At 40.5% G+C, this 25412-nt stretch overlaps 1 protein-coding gene across 1 annotated transcript; it reads left to right on the top strand.

Moving 5' to 3' along the window:
* Positions 1–2705: 2705 nt before the first annotated feature.
* Positions 2706–23723, top strand: LOC139451246 (b(0,+)-type amino acid transporter 1-like). The gene is made up of 13 exons (XM_071232946.1): positions 2706–2936; positions 10403–10579; positions 11499–11600; positions 13195–13434; positions 14419–14544; positions 15964–16063; positions 16188–16232; positions 16470–16593; positions 17808–17911; positions 18917–19013; positions 20804–20953; positions 21664–21832; positions 22330–23723. The coding sequence occupies exons 1-13, from the start codon at positions 2915–2917 to the stop codon at positions 22395–22397; spliced, it is 1524 nt and encodes a 507-aa protein (XP_071089047.1). The 5' UTR covers positions 2706–2914; the 3' UTR covers positions 22398–23723.
* The last annotated feature ends 1689 nt before the right edge of the window (positions 23724–25412 follow it).

Genomic DNA, 25412 nt, shown 5'->3' with positions numbered 1-25412 from the left:
ATTGACATCATTGTATATGAGTTCAAAGTAATCGCTGAGTAATCAGTAGTGAGTGAGTTTGGTTTAACGCCGCTTTGAACAGTATTCCAGTTATATCGCGGTGTGAGTAATCAGTAACTAGAAACTGAATTAATTACTTTAACAAAATTAATATGTTTTATTAATTATATGCACACATTATTAAAGGGAACCAAAAGCAATTGTTTTTGGTCGTTTGATTGACAGAATATTGATGCAGGTGCGTGCATTATCACAAACGATGTACGAGCTACTCCGCGTGTCTATGAAACTGTAACATAAACCAAACGTGACATATATATAATTTGCTAGGCTAACCTTAAACGATTTTCACTGATAATCTCATATTAAAAAGGGTGTTCTCCGCATCTTTTTTCTTTAACTAAATGTATAACACTGAGACAAAGTGAGGAGCAATTATCGCATTAAAGATAGAAACCATATATGTGTTTGTTTAGATTCCTCCTTTAATATTTCATGTCAAACAGGTGCGCGCATTTTGTCAAACTAAAATAACCGACAAACCTGTCAAATTCAATATCATCGACAGTGCAACATCAGTCAAATTACGCTTACACAATCAGGTAAATGCGGAAATCTAAGGACTAATTTACATGTTAGTGCCATACATTTGTCTTTACTTTTCTATGAAGTACAATTTCATCATTTCTTATTTTTGTGTGAAGATACCTGAACATACACGGATAATATCGATATTTGTGTTGGAATAGTTTTGTTCCCCGTAAACGAAAACATATTGCCGTTATCCACAGCAAACTGAAAATTGATTTTCGTCATTTGTTGCAAGATCTATTTCGTATCGTATGTATAAGGTTATTCATTGATAACGTTTATCTGAAATTTAATGTCTTTCCCAACGTATGTATTCAGGTGGGTGCTGAAAGGGGTACTCCTGCTTTTAGGATCTTTTATTTGATGCCTGTATACACGAACCAGATCTTTTACGTATGGTATCCTAGTAGGGACATTGTCGTGTTGTGGCATTGTCGCCCTTACAAAAACAGGTCTAAATGTCGCGTTGTCGCATTGTTGCACTTTGGTAAATTTCGACTTTGGGGGCTTGTTTTTGCATATTAATATATCAAAGACAATTCTTAAATCGTCAAACAATCTCATTGGTCAAAATGGCTTTAAAATAGATAGAGAGTTTGGAGACAATCCTGGTGAAGTTGCCTAAATGTTAGTTAATAAGTATGGAATCCCAGAAGGGATTTTGTCGCGTTGTCTCCCTTGCAAAAACAAGCACAATGTGTCAAAATTAACCAAAGCGAGACCATACGACGATGCGACAACGCCAAATTTCTCTTTGAATACTGTTTGACTGTTCCCAAAAAGCAGCAATGCGAAGCCACATTTTTAAGGTCAAAATATGCCGCCTTGTCGCATTGCCGCCCCTACTAAAGATGTAAAATAGGCTTAAAATTGGCGACAACGCTACAATGTGCCCTCTAGGAGTCCATAATTAAGTGAATGTTAGAAATCGACGATGTCATCAATATTCCAGCTATATCACGAAGGTCTGTAAAAAGTCTGTAAAAAACCAATGATCGAAAAAATGCGCAATGGTCAACACAATCGAGTAAGATGATACCTGACCACCAGTCGACACTTGAAATAAGCATGACATTTGTAGTACCAGAGACCTATTCTGACACGGGATCCGCACATGCTTGGCCTTTGCGTAGTATCTCACCGTGAAGACCCGGGTTAGGACACCTATTGGTTTTCAGCAACTCAAGCTTGTCGTAAGAGTCGACCAATGGGTGGCCAGGCTCGCTGACTTGATTGATGCATGTAGTCCGATGCTCATGATGTTAATCACTGGATTGTCTAGACACGTTATTTACAGACCGCCGTAATACAGATTGAATATTGCCGGGTGCGGCTTTAAACAAACAAACAAACAACAGCTTATTTACGTGAAGGCACGAGAGCCAGAGGAAGATAATACCAGGTTATTAAACAATCTTTATAATTATCATCGTCAGTGCTTCACGTCCTTGAGCAACGTTGTATACAGAACCCATTAAGTACTGACGATGAATCTTCATTGACACTGTTTGTAAAATTGTAATGGCAAACCACGTTATCCCAGTATACGCTGTGGTATATGAACAGTATTTGTTGTTTATTGACAATGAAATTGATTGATACATTTTGTCCCATTGTCCTTCTAGACTGCCACTACTGACCCCGCCGAGTCAACAACCCGACTTTATCCGTCATACACGTAGTTCAAGATTCTCTCACACACGTCCGTAGAGGTCGGAGCACAAACTCAAATACACTTAAGCTCATCTGACCTCAAAGCCTGACTTGAAAACCAGTTGTTATCTGAACAGATTTTAAGAGCGACGAAGCTTCACATTTTTGCATGGTAATCTCAGAAATTATCTTCCTCAAATGTGTTAAAATACCTCCAAAGTCTTCACACACATATACCTACCCACCTAGTGTATACCATGCCTCACTTGAGAAGCCACATATATCATCAATTAATAACAGATAAACGTTATCAAGCCTATCTCAGAGTTATGTCAATAACACGTTGAGATGATAACAATACTTATATATATCACAGGTCGGTCATATATCAAAAACAACCCCCCCTGACCTACTTGAAGCCAGGGGGAGGGGCTCCGGCACGCTATCCGTGCTCTCCCCTCCACCTACCAAGCTGATACACGCGGCCCTGCGTCGCGGATATATAATGACGTAGTTGTGACAAGACGCTGGTCACAGTAATTCTGACATAATCGACTTCACTGCCGACACAATTGCAAACAACACCTAGACAGTCGCCTGCACCTTTACCTGGGCATTTCAGCTGCATTTTCACCTGGACGATTCCCGAGGATACCTGCTGTCTTGACTAATGGCAAATGATAAACCTTCAGGTAAGAAAAATGTGATAAATTAATGTTATAAACGTGGAGACTTCACATACCATACGCAATACAACAATTAGAACAACCATAGGTTAGTTTTGTTGATTTTCTTTGTTAAGTATTATTATTATTTTATTTTTATTTTTATTTTATTTTATTTTGGTGTGTGTGTAGGGGGAGGGGGGAGGTGCAACTTGTAACTTGCATTATTAGTTCTAGTTTACAGAGATGCAGAAGAAATTGGTGATGGTGGTGTAGAAGGGTTTAACGCCGCGTTCAATTTTTTTATATTATTATTGCACTTACACTCTTCAAAAAAAGATACGCACAAGTAGTATGGAGTTCATTGAACCTGTCTACACACAACATCCGGTATATAAATTGGATATATGTTTTTGGAAAATGTTGGTGGCCTGATATTCGACAAACGCTGCGTCAAAACACAGCCATTGTCGATTTGTTCAAAAATGTCATGGAGGAAAACATAAAAGCAAAATGCACGTGCAAGGTATGCCATTCGTAACTCGTGATATTGGCTATACAAAGGCAAGCATAAGCCAATAATTTGTCATAAGATTGTCAACATTTTTCAAGTTCGAAAATGCCGAGACTCAGCGCTGCCGATCGGAACATCGCCATAGGACGTATCCAAAGAGGGGAATCGCAGTCTTCTGTTGCACGCTACTTCAACGTCCACAGCAGTACCACTTGACCGATACACACAGATCAATTCCACTGCAGACCGTCCGAGAACCGCCAGTTGTTTCAACAGGACAACGCTGCGCCGCACACAGCTCGTGTCCTTCACACTACCTTCATAATGACAACATCAACGTTTTGCCCTGGCCGTCGTGATCTCCAGATCTCAACCAATCGAACACCTCTGGGATGAACTCGATCGGAGTGTACGTCAACGTCAGAACACGCCACAGACACTACTACAACTGGCCAACGCGTTACAAGCAGAATTCCTCAGGACAGAATTCGTCCACTTATCCAGTCAGTGCCGAGGAGACGCAGAGCCGTTATTGCTGCCCGTGATTGTACAACGACAGCTTGTGACTATCGAGCTCCAAAATTTCATATTCGGTAATAAAATACAGATGTGGTTTTCAAATATAAATCCAGTATTAAAATACATATGCAGTATTAAAACACACAACGTTCTGTTGCTATCTTCAAGGAGAACCCTGAAACCTAATTAAAGTCATCTGGCAGTTTCTACTACAACTGGAAAAAAAATCGCATTTTGAAAAGTTACAATCGTAAGGCCTTTCTGGGTAGGTGTAGAAACCATGTATATGTTGCTGTGGTGTACATCGGTCAAGGCCAGTTTTGTAGTGTTTAGAAAATTCATACGTTGCTAAGGCGTGTAGATATAGCATGTTGAACTGAGGACCCTTGAACTGCCAGGCGTTTGTTTTAGTGTTGATATATAATCTCCCTTATGTATGCATGGTGTGTACGTTGGTGCAATGTAAACAATGTGTTTTGAATGTAAAGACATACAAGCCAATTTTTTGATATAAACATGTTAGAAATGTGTTTAATACGGAATACACATTTGGTATGTTCTGTCTTAACACGTTAAGGGTATAAACACATGAATTGAGCTGTCGTCTCACTGCCTAAACACCACATCTTCATAATCTAAACAGGTTTAGAATTATGCATGTGTCAGTTCTACGATAGGCCCTCGTCCTAAACTTTAATATTCTTATTAAACACTAAATTTAATAAACATCAAGAAAGCTGCCCCTTTTTTAAATTACCTACAATGAATTTCAAGGAACGAGTTCAGGTTTGTGTTTGGGATATAAACACATTTTTTCACAATGTATTGTGTTCTAACAGCTTTTCCCTTGTCGCTGTTCACTCTTGAAGTTCGTTATATTCTAACTATTGTTGGTTTCATTAAACAACCTGTTCTCTAAACCCGATTTCATTATATCAGGACTTTACCACACTCACGAGCAAAAGTAACTATCCCGAACTATGTATCAGACTTGACAAAAGGATATTCCACATGTAGCGTTTCTAACCATGACATAAGCAAATGGAGAGAAACGATTGTGAGAAGTAAATCACTGGCAGCGAAAGGACAGGTCCCACAATGTGGTGAGGTAAAGTGAAATGGGGGTTAACGTCGCGTCCAAGATATTTGCACTTATAAGCGACGTGCATGCATGCGTGCGTGTGGCCGCTTGTACTAGTCCGGGCTAATGTCGATTTTTAGTGCTAGCCCACTGAGATACCATGCCGCAGTTAACATGAATACTCCACACAGAGACAGTGCAATGACTCCGAGCCGACCAGTCCTTGTTTTAGTCCCTTAATGCCCATCGCCAGACAGGGTAACAACAAGTACCATATTTCAACGTCTTTTGGTATGACGCGAGCTGGGATCGAACCCTGGACCTTCCGCTCTCTGGGCGGACAGCAAGGGCATGGCAGACTGTCAGGTAGCAGTCACAGTGGAAATAATATGGATGACAATAAAGTCACCCTGCATGAATGAAATTGAAGTGAGCTCTGTCAATATCACATTGCCGCACGCCAACATCCACCAACGTCATGCAGAGTTCGTGAGACGTTGGATAACGCCATTTGGTTTTCGGCGCCATCCTTCCAAGAGTGCCTGTAGTCACGTCTGTTTGCGGGAGTGTTAGGTCGTGTTCTAACTTGACTATCAATGTGGCCTCAGAGGTGTTCATTTCACGACAGGAGATCGGGGTGTCAGGAAAGCGAGGTAGCTAAGACAAAAGGTTGACGTTATTGACCTGCAAAAAGTGATGGATAATACGTGTTACAAACTGAGGGGCAAGGGAATCGCCACCAAATACAAAATGGTCGTCAGTTTTCAACAAATTTGCCAAACAGTACGAAAACAGTTGGGAACACATAGCTGGAATTCAACTGACCTATTCCCTATGAACATGTGCACGCGCTTCACGTGATTTGCGAGAAAAGTGAATTTAATCACTAAAAAATGCACATTCCTATCATCCGTCATCATCCGCAAACAGCCCTGGACATCCAGTCAGCAGAAGGACCGTTACTAACCGACTCCACCTGTATGGTCTCCGTACCTATCGACCAGTGACAACTGGGCTCCTTATGCACTGACGACTATTGGGAATTCTTATTATACACGTATGCATCATTTGATCATGGTGCACGTGCATTTCTAATTTTAGTGAATAGCGATTACTATATGATGCCAGTCCAAGAGAATAACCAATATAGATTATCCACCGAAACAGATTCCATTTGGCGTAAAAGGCAAAATAGATGTGAAAACTATATGGTTGGACCACTGAAAATCAGTGATGACACCAGGCGTTCGCGAAAAGGGTAAGCATGCCCTGGCCTACCGGCATTTGTACAATGGCTGTCCCTTGTCTGTTGCATTTCAGCGATTGGTTTTATATGGTTTGGGAACATTATTTCGTGTTCGAATCTAAATTCTTATAAATTAGATTTGGGCATAGCTTCTTTAGCTCGCCAGTGTATATAATTGATTTCTTCCCTGTGAGACCGGATAAGAATAGGTTCACATCACTGTATTATTTGTCGTAAGAGTGACTAGTTTTATGCCAAGGTACACCAACGGAGGGGAACGTTGTGAAGTCACTCGTTTGCCTTGCCTTGGCTACAGGCCTCCTTTATTATTTAAAACATATATATGTCTTTAATAGTAATTGATACCACATAATTTCAATATGCATGTGGTTTTCATAGCAGGTACTGTTTTATTTATTATTTAAAGGCTCTCGTGTGAGAGCTTGCCACGGCGATTAACAATATCCTTTTGCTTCCTTCACTCACTCACTCGACTAATTTCTGGAGCTGTATGTACTGTACCAATGTTTTAATCTCCCTTTTTCCTACGACAATAAATATTCCCACTGTCACCTTAATCCACTCGGTCAAAAATAGGTCACATTTTATATTTAAAACTATGAAAACAAATTGTGTAACCGTCACCTATAAGCTTTACAAAGATTTCTCATATGTGTGAACTCCGACAAGTGTCCGTATGCTTTCCAACATGAACCCATGAATGTGTTACACGGCATTCAACAGGTGAATGGTATGTTTGCACTTCAACGTGCCATGTTTATGAGGTCGAAACGGCAACGTCTAAGGATAAGGAGGTGGGGTGAAATTGGGTTTAACGTCGCGTCCAAGATTGTTGCACTTATATAGCGACGTGCATGCACGTGTGTGTGTGTGTCTGGCTGCTTGTACTAGCCCGGACTGATGCCGATTTATAGTGCTAACTCACTGAGATACCATGCCGCAGTTTAAAATGAATACCCTACTCAGACACAGTATACTGACTCCGAGCCGACCAGTCCTTGTTTTAGCCCCTTGATGCCGAGCGCCATAGAGGGTAACAACAAGTACCATCTTTTAACGTCTTTTGGTAAGACGTGGCCGGGGATCGAACCCCGGACCTTCCGCTCTCCGGGCGGACGCTCTACCACTAGACCACGGAGGCCTAAGGATAAGGAACGACTATAGTTGTTGTTTTCTTTAACACACGAACTGATTCACTTTCGTCCATCATACAATTCCGACAAGTCCTTTGTTTTTATTTTAAACATATTTTATTGACATAAGTGATACGGCAAAAGTTATCCAACTGTCAACGACCTTTCAATAAACTTTATACAGTCAGCGCACAATAGTGATAATATTAAACATTGAACTAAATAAAGAGAATTCACAGTGCGATACTTCCATTGAAATAGTAACATTAGTAATTAATAAAATAACATAAACTATTGCTGTGATAAACTATGTACACCAGTCATCCGGTGAGAGGTTGAAAATGGTAAAACAACAAATTTAAAATATTAGATGTATATGAATATACATTGAAGTAAATAAAATGTTAATCAAATATCATTGTTACCATGATATATTTGTGCACACTTTTGAATATAAAGATGGTATGTGATGAATAGCATGAAATATCACCAGAGAGAATTGTTTGGGTCAAGAATTAACCCCCAACTGATAAGCTATTGTTTTATAATGAAGTTCTAATGACATAATATTTGGGACATTCGAGAAAAAACTGATAGACGTTTTTGCATTGATTTCCACACCGGCATGTTACTTTTTCTGACAAATTGACTGAAAATAAATCTACATTGGGGGAATTACAGGAATTAAACGAGTACGAAATATATTTGCTCTTCTATCCCCAGATAAAAAGTAACAAGGAGGTTAATGCATTGCTTGTGTTACTCTACATTTAAAACACAATAGTGTAGAAGAAAGTGTACATTCCAGAGAAAGGTTACTTCATATTTTGAATGTGTCTGGTTCAAAAGAGTGGTGGTAAGTAAGAGTTCGAGAGTGTGGAACGTATATTGTTTATTTGTCTGAGATCATGGTGACTCTTGGTGGTAAAAGTTTTTCAAGTAAGTTCTTTATAGGGTTTCAATCTTCCTCCCTAACTCTTCACCTTAACCTCGACACAAACCACACAGATGATCCGAAAAATACGGTCCACGATTCACAAGCGTGCAGATATGCACCAGGTTAACACCAGGCTTTCGGTCAACGATTCTGAATGGCTACTTTCCCAAGGCCAGATAACACAGTCGGTCCGTGTTGCTGTAAAGACTTAACAATGCTGTCTTCCATATTTATGCGCTACCTGTTAGGGCGTGACTCTCACGTGACAGCCCCTCTGGTGATATTGACACAGGCTGTATGAGTGTGCGAATGGCAGTCTAGTGTTATTGGTCGGTGGTATCGGTAACGTAACACAACATGATAGCCACGGACCTGTCAGATCATAGACGTGAAGGTGTATCTAAATAGAAGAAATATAACTCTCAAATATATTTCTTGCTACCACAGACGACGGGACTTTACCCAGTTTACATCCACCCAAGATAGCGATACAGTAGTTCAGTGTATGATGAAAACAAACGTAATTCCTGAAGTATTGAAACATCTCTCTCTCTCTCTCTCTCTCTGTCTCTGTCTCTCTCTCTCTCTCTCTCTCTCTCTCTCTCTCTCTCTCTCTCTCTCTCTCTCTGTCTCTCTCACTCTCTCTCTCTCTCTCACACACAAACACAGTGGACCCCAAATATAAATATATTATTGATATAATTTGTCAACATGTTGCTATTCTGAGATATCGTTGTTTCCACGATGAGAACCCTTTCCACCCTTAAAGGTTTATTTTGTCGGATAAAAATAACATTTGTAGAAGTGCATAAAGACATGTAAACTTAATTAATCAGACCTTTCATCCGACGTTGTACATTTCAAATTTTCTATGGACTCCAGACCCCGTGGTGACCTGTGAGCGGCGTAGATAATTGAAAATAAGAGGATATCGTGTTACGAGTGGTTTCGTTCCTCCATTTACATAGTCATGTTTGTTGATGATAATAGTCTGTTATCTTAACCCGTGCCCATGCATTGAGGTATGTACAGCCTCGACGATAACACGTGTCATGTGTCTAATGTACAGCTCTCGTAGTGTGTCCCATTGTTTTGAACATTACTATATGAAGCCATCTGGTGTGGAAGAGGTCACCAAATTGACACTTTGCGTCATAAGAACAATAGGTTTACGTCAGTTAATCTTCTTTTTAGTTTCATACGTTTTTCTTTTGATGTGTCTTAAGATGAATACATCATTGCAAGTCCCTCGACAAGGTATTGGGGCTTACACAATTCATTCGCCTGAACAGATGCGTACGCGCGTCCTACCCTACAGATACCTAGGTCGTTAGTTAACCTTAAGAGACATTTACACGGTACAATTAGTTGATACAGCATGCATGTAGCCGACGGGTTGCATACGACGCAGATCTCGCGAGATCTTTGTTCTTTGTTTGTTGTTTAACTGTGCACTCAGCAATATACCAACTATGTGACGACGATCTGTAAATAATCTAGTCTAGACCAGACAGTCCAGTGATTGATACAATGATTGATATCATTGGGATACGATGGCATGCATCTACGAAGTCAACGTTAGTCGCTTGTGAGGTCTATGACTACAGCTGGTATATTGTGATATAGTGTATTGTTATCTTTACTGCGGCGCTTGCTTTCTGACTCGCTTGTCTTTAGGAAACACAGTAAGAGTTGATGGAAGTACTTTGACGAATTTATGTTATTTGCCAGCTAAGATAAACTGTGACCGAACAAACACTTACCTGATATTGAACGACCTAATTACATATCTGTCTGTCAAGGCTTGCTAAATGCAATATATAATTCCTGATACAATATCCCAAAACACACATGTGATTACCTATATATATATATCCGTTACATGTCCATAATGTTGTTCAAAATGGCGCCATCTAGCAGACATTAGACCGGATGTGACGTCAAATGAGGGGCACTTTGTTGTAAGATTTCGCCAGGCTTATTACAGGAGTCACATAATAGCAGTATATTTGTAATGTATATGTGTGAAGTCACTTCTACAGGCCCAGATGGGGAGAATGGAGACCTGGACTCGGTTCGACAGCGCCAGGTCAAGCCCCCATATGACAACGCTGACAACGATACCAGCTCGACCACGGTGGAAATTGTCCAGAAGGTGCAGATGCAACGTAATGTTGGCGTGTTCAGCGGAATCTCCATCATCGTCGGAACTATCATAGGTAATACTGGAATCGCTTGGGATAGGGTTGACTCCACTTTGAACAGTATTTCAGTTATATCACGGCGAGTCAGCCAAAGGTGCTATGATAGCCAAAGGGGACGAACACCATTTTGGTGAAACCCACGGGTATTATACTGAAAAAACCACGTGAGTGAGTGAGTTTTGTTTGACGCCACTTTGAACAGTATTTCAGTTATATCCCGGCGAGTCAGCCCGAGGTGCTATGATAGCCAAAGGGGACGCACGCCATTTTGGTTAAACCCACGGGTATTATATTATACTGAAAAAACCAAGTGAGTGAGTGAGTTTTGTTTGACGCCACTTTGAACAGTATTTCAGTTACATCACGGCGTATCATTCCTATGTGCTGTGAAAGCCAAAGGGGACGTTTACTATTTTGGCGAAACCTACGTGTATTATGCTGGCAAACCAAGTGAGTGAGTTGGGTTTGACGTCACTTTGAACAATATATCAGTTATATATGATATAATAGGTCAGGCCTATGTGCGATGAGAGCCAAAGAGGACATTTGCCTACGGGCATTATGCTGGCAAACCAAGGCTAGTGATCGAGGCGAATCTTGGATGCAAATCTGCAATCAGCGGAAGCAGAGCAAATTGCTCTTACTGTAACCAATGGTAACACAGCAACAATGATTGGAAAATGGCGACGCTTGTATAGATTGAACAACTATTACGCGCAAACATTTTTAACAAAAAAATTTTTTTAACAAAATGTTTCCACAGGAAATGATGAATCAGTTTGTTAATACAAACATTAAGAATCATTCATATTTCCTTGATTATATAAGTCAATACTGACAACTGAGAGACACGTGGTTGTTTATATCTTTGAAGCGTTGTGACCATCACACACTGCATGTAACATATTAAATTAATTCAGGTTCACATTTTCAGGGTCGGGTATTTTCGTGTCCCCCAAGGGCGTTCTGAGGGACACGGGGTCAGTGGGACTCAGTCTGGTGGTGTGGGCAGCCTCGGGACTCATCGCTCTCTTGGGTAGGTGCATATGACAGTCTCCCCATGACAGGTTAGGGAGCGAGGGAGCTACCCGCATGGCAGTCAAATGTATTAAGAAAGCCCAAAATAATGGGTAGTTGTCAGGAACGTATTACTACATAATGTAAGCAATGGTGTGGAAGTGACTTTATTTCAATGCTTTTGGGACCAAGAGTAATTTGAAATCTTCCAGAACATCTAGGCTGATCCACCACTATACAGAACCTTCTAGAAGGTTTCTTCTTTCAGTGGCATTTAGAAGTTGGAGTGAAGGTATTGAGACTATATAAGGGGGCAAGGGCGTGCCTCTCTCATCTCACATTACATCAAGACCAGCGGATGTGTGAAGATTATTCTTTTGACCTAGGATATCCAGCCTAGTCCTGTTTTGGAAGCTTGACCACTGTTGATGTAGATGATATTATTATCACTGCAATTATATGTTATACTGCCATTGTAATTGTACTGCCATTGAACTTTGTACTGCCACTCTGTTGTGTACTGCCATTGTAAATGTTGTGCAGTAATTTATATCGATTTGTAAACATAGTGAATTTTATAACGCAATTGTTACCTGTATATTATTTTTGTATTGATTTAAAACTGAATTCTTTTAAGTATAGATGTATAGGTTAACGTATTGGTTCAGTTTGGAAGTCGATACGTAACAGTTTCCCATCCAGCTATTCTCCGCGACCGACGTTGCCTAACTTCACCTTATTTGCGTCCTGTGTGCTGACCACACATTGTCGGTATACTTTCAATAATCAGTTTATTGTGGTTACTACAGACAGATGGGTTTATTTATGTCTCGCTTACAGGTACATAACATCATAAATCAGAAAGCATAACATACAGGTACGCGACTTACAAGAAACAAATTGAATATATAGGATAGGACGTAAAATATGACAGATTAAGATAACATGTAAAAAGAAGGTCCAGTCGCATACTACCATACAATGGGCAAACCAATAAAAGGTAGAACCTCCAAAACAGTCCTTACAGTTATAACAATATCTCTCCTTGTACGGAATATTCTGATATATACATACAGTAAACTACGCTTATAACGAACACGCTTATAACGAACTGACGTATATAACGATTTTTGTTTTTGTTTTTTTTTATTTTTAAATATATATTTTCTTTATTTTTTTTATTTTATTTTTTTTTGGGGGGGGGGCGGCCATTTACTGTATATATATGCTGTACATATGCTTATAACAAGCTGGTCCCATGAAGATTCCGGATTAGAATTGGTCTTCAGCAACCCATGCTTGTAAGAGGCGACTAACGGGGTCGGGTGGTCAGGCTCGCTGACTTGGTTGATGCATGTCATCGTATCCCAATTATGTGTATCGATGTTCATTACGTCAATAATCACTCGATTGTCTGGTCCGGAATCGATTATTTACATACCTTCGTCATATAGCTGGGACATTGCTGAGTGTGGCGTTAAACAACAAACAAAACAAAATATTATAACGAGTTACGGTTATAACGAACTAAACTTAGGGTCCATTTGAGTTCTTTATAACCGTAGTTAACTGTACTCTACTTGTAGCAAGAAACTATTGAATGCTCTTTCTAGGGGCGCTGTGTTACTCCGAGCTGGGGACGCTGATCCGTCTGTCGGGAGGGGAGTACGCCTACATCCGCGCCGCCCTCGGTAACATCCCCGCCTTCCTCTACTCATGGACGTCCGTCATCGTCATCAGGACGTCGTCGCTGTCGATCATCACGTTGACGTTCGCCCAGTACGTGGAGAGTTTCTTCACCATGTGTGGCGCACCAGTTGCTCCCACCAAGATCGTGGCGGCCATTGCACTGAGTGAGTTCATCCCGAGGAACATCACATGATATGGGGAGAATGTCTATACAGTAAACTACTCTTATAACGAACTGACGGATATAACGAACTTTTTGGGGTGCGGCCATTTGCTGTATATAGGCTGTATATATGCTTATAACGAGCTACGTTTGTAACGAACTAAAATTAGGGTCCCTTTGAGTTCGTTATAACCGGTAGTTAACTGTATCATCCACTTGATCATGATCAAAGGTCGAAGCACAATAAGGATCCTTCTGGGCGACTAGAAATGGCAACGTTTAATGTTACGGAAAACTAGACTAAACTAAGCGGAAAAGACGATTTTCAAACTTCAAGAGAAAAACACACTGTGATCAAGTCCATGACCCAAGATGATTGTTTTACTTTAAGTATGTGCAGAAGACTACGCTTATAACGAACTGACGGATATAACGAATTTTTGGGGGGTCCTGGCCATTTGTTGTATACAGTTAACTGCGGTTATACCAAACTGTATGGTCACATCCCTACCCCCACCACCACCCACACAATGTTGGTGAATGTATATAACAAAGATGATACATATTTGCGTACTTTTACGCAAAAGTGTGAGATAAAAGAGATAAAAACTATTTCCATAATCATTCATTGTACGATTCCGACTACCGGCAGGGACCCGTGAAGAATCCGGGGTAGAATAGGTCTTCAGCAACCCATGCTTGCCGTAAAAGGTGACTCTGCTTATCGTAAAAGGCGACTAACGGGATCGGTTGGTCAGGCTCGCTGACTTGGTTGATGCATGTCATCTAGCCCAATTGCGTGAATCGATGCTCATGATATTAAACACTGGATTGTCTGGTCCAGATTCGATTATTTACAGACCGCCGTCATATAGGTGGAATATTGCTGAGTGCGGCGTTAAACAACAAACAAACAAACAAAGACTATCGGCAGGCAGGGTGGTCCCGCTGTGTGTGGTGTCTGATTATAATGCTTCTACTCCAGTCACTGTGGGCATTGTCAATAGCTGGAGCACCAAGTTGGCCGCAAGGGTGCAGGTCGTCTTCACAGCCGCCAAACTCATCGCTCTCGGCATCATCATCGTCGGCGGTGTAGTCAAGATGGCGGAAGGTATGTTGAAGAAAGTCTTATGTAATTGAAGATGTGAAATATATCTAAGTGAATTAAGTCAAGATGCACATATAAAAGCTCATGTAAAGCAAAGATATGTGGGTTCTTAAGTTAAGTCATTGTTCTATCGGCGCAATCCAATCTCATTAAAATCAGACCGTAGTTCTCGCTACTGCAAATCACAGACCTAAGGACATCCCCTTACAGGTCACGTCATCGGCCTTTCAGGAACTTGGACCAACCAACTGAAATGACTTCTAGAGTTAAACAGCACTTGCTTCAAACTGGCGACTTCCATTCCAGACTACGCTTTGAAAACTGTTTTGACAAAGATGTCGATCAAATACTGAAGATTGAGTGAGTGAGTTGGGTTTCACGCCGCTTTTAACAGTATTCCAGTTGTATCGCGACGTGTCAGCTTAATGTGGGAGGAAAGCCCGAAGTGATGCAGGTCTCAGACGTTTACCACTTCGGTGAAACCCACGAGCACGGGTATGGTGTTGACAAACCTAGAAACATAATCGGCGCGAACCCGGATTCGAACCCACAATCATAAGTTTCTGGCATGCCCAGGGGACACAACTCTGCACAGAGAATGGCAGCGCCTTAGACAACTGGACTACCCGTGCCCCCACAGGAATGTCTAATATATGTCCCAGATTGTTTGGCACTTCCCAAAGACGATTAAAAGCCTCTTCCGTTCCTTTTGAAGTGGGAGACAAACGATGATTTTGACGGATTTAGTCTTACAGCCCTTAACTGTCGTTCGGCATATCCCGTGTTAACATTTTCGAGGTTGCATGATTAGAAAACACATTCCGACTGTCACTTTCCTGACCTGGTGATGCTCTCATTGGTCGGATGAAAGGTTGTTCTGACATGACACGTAATGCGATGTCCTCAGATCTTTGTTTGGCGATAACTACGAGGCATTTTTGTTTAGCGGTAACTATAATGGGATGTCCTCAGATCTTTGTTATTACTGAGATCGTATTTTAATAAGATTGACATCTCTGATGTTATGAATTATGGACGATGTCGAGGATGTCAAGTACTGAAGATATTGCAATAATATTACATCCCTTTGCCAAGGTACGCTAAAAACAATGAAAACAAACAATATGTGTCAAGGAAAGTTAAGATTATATGCTTTAGTGAGAAATGTTGAAAATAATCATTAGATATCACCCTTGACGATATTGAAATAGGTGGGCGAGCATAACGTAGCCTCACACCGCCGCCATTGAAGCTGGGATTGACGTTAGCAACGTTGCTGCAGAGCGCCATGGCAGAAATGCATTCGTGATTTAATATCTAACTTATTATGGCTGGAATTGGCGTTTTTATGGTCCTGGATTTGGCGTCAGACACATGCTGTCATACTACATTATTGTAGCAGGTATTCAATAATGTCTCCAGGCAACATCAGCGTCCTGCAGGAGGGTTTTGAGGGGTCGACAACCTCACCATCAACGATAGCGCTGGCATTTTACGGCGCTTTGTGGGCCTACGACGGCTGGTAAGTTAACTGACCATTGACAATACCTATTCTAGAATGTGTTTTATATACATGTATGTGCATGTGACTATACAACAAGTACTACATCATGATAATTATGAACTCAACACATTCTCTTCCACAGGAACAATCTTAACTACGTTACGGAAGAACTTGAAAATCCAGAAAAGTGAGTACATTACCATATGGATTTACAAGTGAGAATACATTTATTTCTTGTATTTGTTATCGTTGCCCCTGGTGAATTGTTCCAAACCATGTCAGGACGAAGACTACCTATTCAGTACACATATGCAACCATATCTTAAAGATTCATGTAGGTTGGCCTAATTATAATTCTCAAATGAGATCGTGGTGACCTGGATGTTATTATATCAATATACATTGTAACTATATTTGTGTACAGAAATCTTCCACGTGCCAATATATTCGGCGTCCTTCTCGTCACCATCGTCTACGTCTTGACCAACATCTCCTACCTCAGCGTGATGACTACACAGGAGCTGCTAGATTCCAATGCAGTAGCTGTGGTGAGTGGGCAGCTTGTCAGATATACACTTGTCCTATCTAGTCAACCGATGAGCTGTGAGATGTCAATGCAGTGGCTGTGGTCAGTGGTCAGCTTGTCAGATATACACTTGTCCTATCTAGTCAACCGATGAGCTGTGAGATGTCATTGCAGTGGCTGTGGTCAGTGGTCTGCTTGTCAGATATACACTTGTCCTATCTAGTCAACCGTTGAGCTGTGAGATGTCATTGCAGTGGCTGTGGTCATTGGGCAGCTTGTCAGATATACACTTGTCCTATCTAGTCAACCGTTGAGCTGTGAGATGTCATTGCAGTGGCTGTGGTCATTGGGCAGCTTGTCAGATATACACTTGTCCTATCTAGTCAACCGATGAGCTGTGAGATGTCATTGCAGTGGCTGTGGTCATTGGGCAGCTTGTCAGATATACACTTGTCCTATCTAGTCAACCGTTGAGCTGTGAGATGTCATTGCAGTGGCTGTGGTCATTGGGCAGCTTGTCAGATATACACTTGTCCTATCTAGTCAACCGTTGAGCTGTGAGATGTCATTGCAGTGGCTGTGGTCATTGGGCAGCTTGTCAGATATACACTTGTCCTATCTAGTCAACCGTTGAGCTGTGAGATGTCATTGCAGTGGCTGTGGTCATTGGGCAGCTTGTCAGATATACACTTGTCCTATCTAGTCAAACGATGAGCTGTGAGATGTCAATGCAGTGGCTGTGGTCATTGGGCAGCTTGTCAAATATACACTTGTCCTATCTAGTCACACGACTACCAAGGGGCTGCTGGTGTGTGGTCAGCATGTCAGATAGGTTTGTTGGGATAAGTTGCGATGTCTTGTCTTAGCATCAATTTGCCAGGCGCTGCTGGATGTAGTGGCTGTGTGGTTACTGCATCCTACCCCACCGTTATGACTGACCAGGACCTGCTAGAGGTCAATGCAGTGTTCAACCTTCTATCACAATGATGGCCACCTAAGGCCAGGAACTGCTTCAAGTCAGTAGCTATGGTATATGGTAGACATGTGCTGTCGTATAATGGTCACTGCCAGGGGATACCACTGTAGTTGGTGTGGTGAGAGGTCACCATATCCCAGCTGACCGTCATGGCTGCCCTAGGAGATGCCAGTCCTAACGTTATGGTTGTTGTTGCCTGATTGTGCTACTTTTGTCATTTTCTGCTTCAGTTTACACTGTTGTCCTCGTCAATGTTGTAGACGTGGGGAGACCGTGTCCTTGGAGCTGCTGCCGTCATCATGCCTCTGTCTGTCATGGTGTCAACGTTTGGAGCAGCCAATGGAACTGCCTTCAGTGGTGGAAGGTTAGTGCTGGCACCAAAGTAGTAACGGTCACTTTATTTTTTCCCTTCATGGAAATTGACAAACCCTATTATACTAATATACTTGTTCAAAGCGGCGTTATAAGCAACTCGGTCACTATGGCTTCACGAGAGTACTGCGACACATTACAGAAAAGCTTTAGCGGGTGTTATTGTCGAGTATTTGATGCGAAAATCATTTTGAAACCGATATTATTTCAAATGTTAAAATATTCGCGCATCAAATACTCAATAACTGTAATTGTCTGTAGTTCTATCTTTCTACGTGTTACGTATTACAGTTATGAGACAGACATGACGTCACTATGGAATGCTATGACGTCATGGTGAAAGGGATTACAATTATATATATATATATATATATATATATATATGTGTGTGTGTGTGTGTGTGTGTGTGTGTGTGTGTGTGTACAATTATCATTACTCCACACTCTAGGACTGCGATGATGGGGCGGTAGGGTAGCCTAGTGGTATATATATATATATATATATATATATATATATATATATATATATATATATATATATATATATATATATTTATATATTTATTTATATATATATGTATGTATGTGTGTGTGTGTGTGTGTGTGTGTGTGTGTGTGTGTGTGTGTGTGTGTGTGTGTGTGTGTGTGTGTGTGTGTGTGTGTGTGTGTGTGTGTGTGTGTGTGTGTGTGTACAATTATCATTACTCCACACTTCTAGGATTGAGATGATGGGGCGGTAGGGTAGCCTAGTGGTTAAAGCGTTCGCTCGTCACGCCGAACACCTAGCTTCGGTTCCCCCCATGGGTACATTGTGTGAAGCCCATTTCTGGTGTCCCCCGCCGTGATATTGATGGAATATTTCTAAAAGCGGCGTAAAACTATACTCACTCACGGGGATGGCCATGAGGCCCTGGCTATTCTTGGCCATCATGTATTACGGATTCAGCTGATATGTATGTTTCATACCTGATCATTGTCCCACGTGTCAATATTTTCAGAGTTGTATATGCTGCTGCCAGAGACAACAACCTGCCTGAGATATTGTCCTACATCCAAGTGAAGCAGCTGACTCCCATGCCGTCCATGTTGTTCACAGTGAGTTATGTTAGGTCATGGCATTGTCGTTCCTGGTTTGTTCATCACTGTCACCATCTTATGTAGACGATGCTATAGCCGAGTAGTTGCTCGTGACACTGTTCCCATGATTACAGGGTACATTTGAATGCCGTTGTGTCGAACTAAAAGAACTTTTGGAAAAGGTTCGACTTATTCAAGTGATGGACAAATCGGATTCTCGACGTCACACACAATCGTGAAAGAACGATATCGTATATATACGTCATCTACTGAAGTAACTGTTTTTTAACAGTAGGTTTCAGTATATGACTGTTAATAAAGTAATACAGTGTTTATTAAAAAGTGAAAATATAGTAATACAAACAATGAATTATTGTTGTATAATCAATTGGATAACATGCCCATGTAAGTGATATAGATACGATAATACATGGTTCCAGTCACACGTCATAACCATTCTGTTATTTGACACTGGCAATGCACGGATATTTCTTAGTTTGACGTATCAGGGCATATTTATACTTGTATTTGACATTTGCAAATACAAAATAGGTTTGAGACATCCGAAATGAAATTATGGGGAAGGAATTAGAGTACAGCCTGTTCGAAATAATCGAGCATTTTAGACACTGTTGTTCATGGGTAGATTTTAAGCCTGTGGTTGTTTCGCACCCATGTTGATGAAGTATGCAAGAAATACCTGCGTATATCGAAATATAGCAAATGCAAGCCCTTCCCATGTATACTAGTCTCATCTAATACAACCCACTCGTACATTTCATCTTGAAGGTTCCAGGCTTTGGTAAGTCAGGCGTAGATGTATGCTAGTCTCATCCTCAGAGTCTACAACCAGCTAGTACATTTCATCTTGAAGGTTCCAGTATACTAGTCTCATCTTCTATACCAACTGATACATTTCATCTTAAAGGTTCCAGGTTTTGGTAAGTAAGGCGTAGATGTATGCTAGTCTCATCTTCTACAACCAGCTAGTACATTTCATCTTCAAGGTTCCAGTATACTAGCCTTATCTTCTATACCAATTGGCACATTTCATCTTAATGGTTCCAGGTTTTGGTAAGTAAGGCGTAGATGTATGCTAGTCTCATCTTCTACAACGAGCTAGTACACTTCATCTTGAAGGTTCCAGTATACTAGTCTCATCTTCTATACCAATTGTTACATTTCATCTTAAAGGTTCCAGGTTTTGGTAAGTCAGGTGTTGATGTATGCTAGTCTCATCCTCAGAGTCTACAACCAGCTAGTACATTTCATCTTAAAGATTCCAGTACACTAGTCTCTTCTTCTATACCAATTGGTACATTTCAACTTAAGTCAGGTGTTGATATAGACAAGTATAATCTTCTACAACCCACTCCTACATTTCAACCTAAAGGCTCTCGTCTTGTACATCCCACTTTTATGTTTCAACGTAAAGCTTCTAGGTTTTGGTACATCATGAGTATGCCACGACAGTTAAAAGTCATGGCATATAATTGGCAATATATTTTTCTTTCGGACTAAAGTTGAATTATTGCGCTGAACCTCTCTTGTGTTTAGGGTTAAATAAACTGTTAATGAAGTTATCAATGTTGATATTAATTGTCAATAATTAAGGACAATATTTTTTCTGTTAATGAAGTTAGTAACGTAAAAAAGAGGAGCGCACATTGCGTCACTCAAATTTACAGATCAACGTAGATGTACTTCTATAACCGCAAAAAAATATTAAAGTTAATTCTTAAATGACGTCCAACTGGTCATATTCATATATACAGGGATAATCATTAATGCCAATATATTTTACATAGATCTTCATCGCCCTCCTCATGATTATTCCCGGAGACATCAGCGGCCTCATCGACTTCTTCAGCTTCACAGCCTGGATGTTCTACGGCATGACCTTCCTCTCCCTCATCGTCCTCAGGTTTAGGATGAAGGATGCGGAACGGCCATATAAGGTAACCCGGTTCGGTTAAAAAAAGATTCGTTTCACTTAAACTTCATGGAGACTTGAGGAAAATGCCATATCGAGAGACCACATCAGGATTGAAAGTAGTCGTCCTATTAAGCCATTGCTATGCTTGTTTAATGTATAGAAAGGACACATCTACATTGAAACATCGTTAATCGGGACGGTACCCTCCACTCTGAACTAATCTGGATTAACAATTGAAACGTCCTTATCAGAGAGTCATTTCCGGATTAACGAGAACCGGAATAACGAGGTCATGGTCCTGGTATAGTCGGAATCGTACAATCGACTTTTGGGACATGTTTCTTTGAACAAAGAAGGGACTTTGTCGCTTTTATTTTTTTGCTGTATATCATCAACCAACACACTTTTTCTGTTGGCGCTACTTGGTTCTCATTGAGCGCTTCATCTCTACCTACATGTATGTCTGGAAAATACTTGGTTATGCAATGGCAAGAAAACTTTCCAGTCAACTAAATTGGTTTCACACATTTTCCCTGAAAAAATCCCCAATATGACTAATTTACCTTCCAAGGTACATGAGACTCGATGTAAACCTTTGTTGATTGTTTTACATTTTGATGCTTCTGTTGTCCAGGAATTATGTAAAACCTATGGAAGTATGTACAAGTTGGAAATAAAAATATAGTTGGCCCATCAGGTGTTAAGGAACGAGCTATGTGTTCTGTATTTCAGGTTCCAATCCCAATCCCGATCATTATGCTGCTGATTTCGCTGTACCTGATCATCGCCCCCATCGTGGAGGACCCCCAGATCGAGTTCCTGTATGCCTTCCTCTTCGTCATAGGGGGTCTCATCTTCTACATCCCACTCGTACATTTCAACTTAAAGGTTCCAGGTTTTGGTAAGTCAGGTGTTGATATATACTACTCACATCTTCTACATCACACTAGTATATTTCAAGTTGAAGGTTCCTGGTTTTGGTAAGTCAGGTGCTGATATAGTCTCATCTTCTACATCCCACTTATATGTTTCAACGTAAAGCTTCCAGGTTTTAGTAAGTCATGCATATGACATGACATATTAACTTCAGTAATATACCCATATAGAGCAATATACCTATATATAGTAACACACCCATATATTGTAATATATCCATATATTGTAATATACCCATATATCGTAATATACCCATATATCGTAATATACAATATATAGTAATATACCCATATATCGTAATGTACCCATATATAGTAATATACCCATATAACAACGACTCCTCTTTCTGGTGTCCCCCTTTTTGCCATGTCCGCTTTCTAAAACAATATGAAGAATAGGGAGTTCTTTAAGATCTTGTGAAAAGTATATGTATTAACATGTTTTTCTTTTTATATATTTCAGATAAAATAACGGAATGGTGTCAGTTGATTTTAGAGATCGTCCCATCAAAAGTAGAGCCTGATTCATAAGACGACAAAACGTTCCATGGAGTTCGACTCCAGTCTGTGATAGGAACCCTTGCAGTTATCATCAGCTGTAGATATATGCATGCATGTGCCCTATATATGCACATGGCGGGCATGCTAACCAGAAGAATGAGCTGACGAATGGTTATGATACGAAAATCTCATCTATAAGAAAGAGATAATAAGGGCCAGTTTTGGCCCAAAGGATCTCCATAATTTTTAAAATATACAACACTTGTAGAGATCGTATACAGATGTTCAATATTGTGAACTTATGACAACACTTAATGCAAAGGTAAGGATAGAATGTGTTGAAAAGTTGGTTTCACGGGAGAGTTTTTTTCTGATATCACAGCATGAGCTCGTCTTTGACCTTAGCTGATTTTCCTACGTGATGTAGATATCGGCAGTACAAATATAGGGAATATAAACGCCAGAAAGAAACAGTTTTCAAATCCAACGAAACAGATTCCATTGGGCGTAAAAGGCAAAATAGCGGTGAAAATGCTATGAATGGACCACTGAAAACAGTGATGACACCAGGTGTCCGAGAAATGCAAATACCATTGGGTCGCGGACTTGCTCATGTTACAGCTTTCCCTTGAAAACAATAGTTAACTTTGTCACTCATTTCTGTCAGGATACCTTTGTACTTCATGTCAAAGTGTAAGAAGGGACAAAGGCTTTCAATCAACCACTTTGAACATTTCCCATAATTTCCAATCAAACTTTAAAACATGTACCAAAAAGGGCCCTTTTATAACTCGTCCTTTGTAAAAATTCCTGCTTGTATGCCTCAGAATGTACATATACCCTGTATATTTACAGACAAAGGCATATCCGTCTTCGCGGTCTTGTCTCTGCATATACAAGAAGCTATACTGAACGCATCAATCTTCGTCACGTTGATATGATAATCTCAATAATGATGCTGGTATATATGATGACGTGTATGTGTGTGTGTGTGTGTGTGTGTGTGTGTGTGTGTGTGTGTGTGTGTGGTGTTTACATGTTAAGTTTCAGCCATCATATTTGCAAAATTGTATTTAAGAAAATGTGACTGTGGTAAAAGAATATTCCGCTTATTTCCTAATCCCTTTTAGATACACCTGTGAGAAGTAGAAATTGGACTCAAACAAAGAGGAGGTCATACATTTTAATATCTCTTCACCTGCCTACATAGGAGTACTTTGTTTATTTTATCTCATTGATAATTTTATCACAATGCACTTATACAGTGTTTCCACTGGGGAATGTGTTATACTGCATTGATTATGTCATTTTTCAAGGAATATCTTTCATTCACGTGAACATCCCATTACTGTATCCCAGACGTATGTTGTTTGTACAATAAAACATTTGTATTGGTATTGTTATTGTTTTTTGTGTCACTTTTTAGTATCACAGCTATTTGTGGTGGAGCATGCCTTTCTCATACAAAGCCTTTTCAAAGGTAGTTAAATATTATCCATTATTGCTCGGCGGCATTTGCATAGATTGTCCTAGAGAGTAAATAGCAATGAAGCTCATTCTAAACTTTCGCAAACACTGTTTACGTGTTCGTGCTTAAATGTATTAAGATCTGTGCTAAGGCATCCCAATTGGTGTATCAGTTAGCTGACATATTTTATCATTCTTGTGTCCTACATATTGATGTAGGGATGGTGGGGAACCTCGTGGCTATGTTCGCTTGTCATGCCGAAGGCCCAGTTCTATTTCCAATACAGGTAGAGTGAGTGGGTATGAGTTGGGTTTAACGCCGCTTTTAACAGTATTCCAGTTATATCAAGGCGTGTCAGCTTAACGTGAGAGGAAAGCCCGAAGTGATGCAGGTCTCAGACGTTTACCACTTCGGTGAAACCCACGAGCACGGGTATGGTGCTGATAAACCTAGAAACATAAACGGGGCGAAGCGGGATTCGAACCCTCAATCATAGGTTTCTGGAGTGCCCAAGGAATGCAACTCTGCACAGCGAATCGCGGCGCCTTAGACGACTGGGCAACCCGTGCCCCCAAATACAGGTAGAATGTGTCCCGCTTTGTGATATTGCTAGGAACGGCGTAAAACCAAACTCATTAACTCGATTCAGGTGGTAATGGTGGTGATGATATGGTATGCGATGTAATGATGAAATGACAGCATCCGCTGCTTAATGAAATCGGATTAAGACATCAAGCAAACACAAAGTTTAGGAAAACGATTATGCTCTTCCAATAAAACCCCAGACAAAAAAACAGAAAATGAAATGTTTAAACGATTTAAAAGCGATACAATTATTTTATTTCAATGTTCATTGCTATATCTTTCAGGCTACATATTATCAGATTGCCACATACTTACCCGATGCAGTCACCCTAGTATTGACCTTTAAACTGAACCACATAGCATGATGGGACCCAATTTTGCAGCAAGAGAAATTGTATCACGTTTCTCATAACCTCATCTCTAAGATTAAGGCCATTCGTTTAAGTTCTGGACTGTATTATTGGCGTATTAACACTACTATGACTTCTTGGCCTCACAGAGGGGATGCCTCCTTATCAACATCAATTGTGTAGGCGTTTATTGCGCAGTGATTATGACGCAGATTTTTTAAAACAACTCCATCACGCCTCTCACGACGAAAGATATGTGCATATGTCATACCAACATCCTTCAAATGTTGCCATTCCATGGAGACCAACTTCACAATGGCATACTCGGAATCTTTGGCAAGGCCTGAATTCAGAAATATCAACCTCATCCGTTAGCAATCCCGACCTAGCAAGACCATCTCCTATTTCCTTAACCACAAACCTACTTGAACTGGAAACAACATAATAGCATATGAAATATACGTGTTGTTAAAATATGTGTAAAAAGCATGAATCAGATCAGGATTTTCAGAGTTATCATTAACTGACGGTCCTTAAAAATACCTTCCAACGTGGGGAGAAATTTATACCTTATATGGGAATACGTTTTACATGGAAGTAAGACATGGTCTTCATCCTCTACTTCTCCGGATGAACAGTCTG

The sequence above is a fragment of the Haliotis cracherodii genome, unplaced genomic scaffold (genome assembly GCF_022045235.1).
Source record: "Haliotis cracherodii isolate W230 unplaced genomic scaffold, xgHalCrac1.p SCAF_10, whole genome shotgun sequence".
NCBI classification, from domain to species: Eukaryota; Metazoa; Mollusca; class Gastropoda; order Lepetellida; family Haliotidae; genus Haliotis; species Haliotis cracherodii.
Note: the sequence above shows the minus strand (reverse complement) of the source record. Positions and strands in the feature narration are given on the sequence as shown.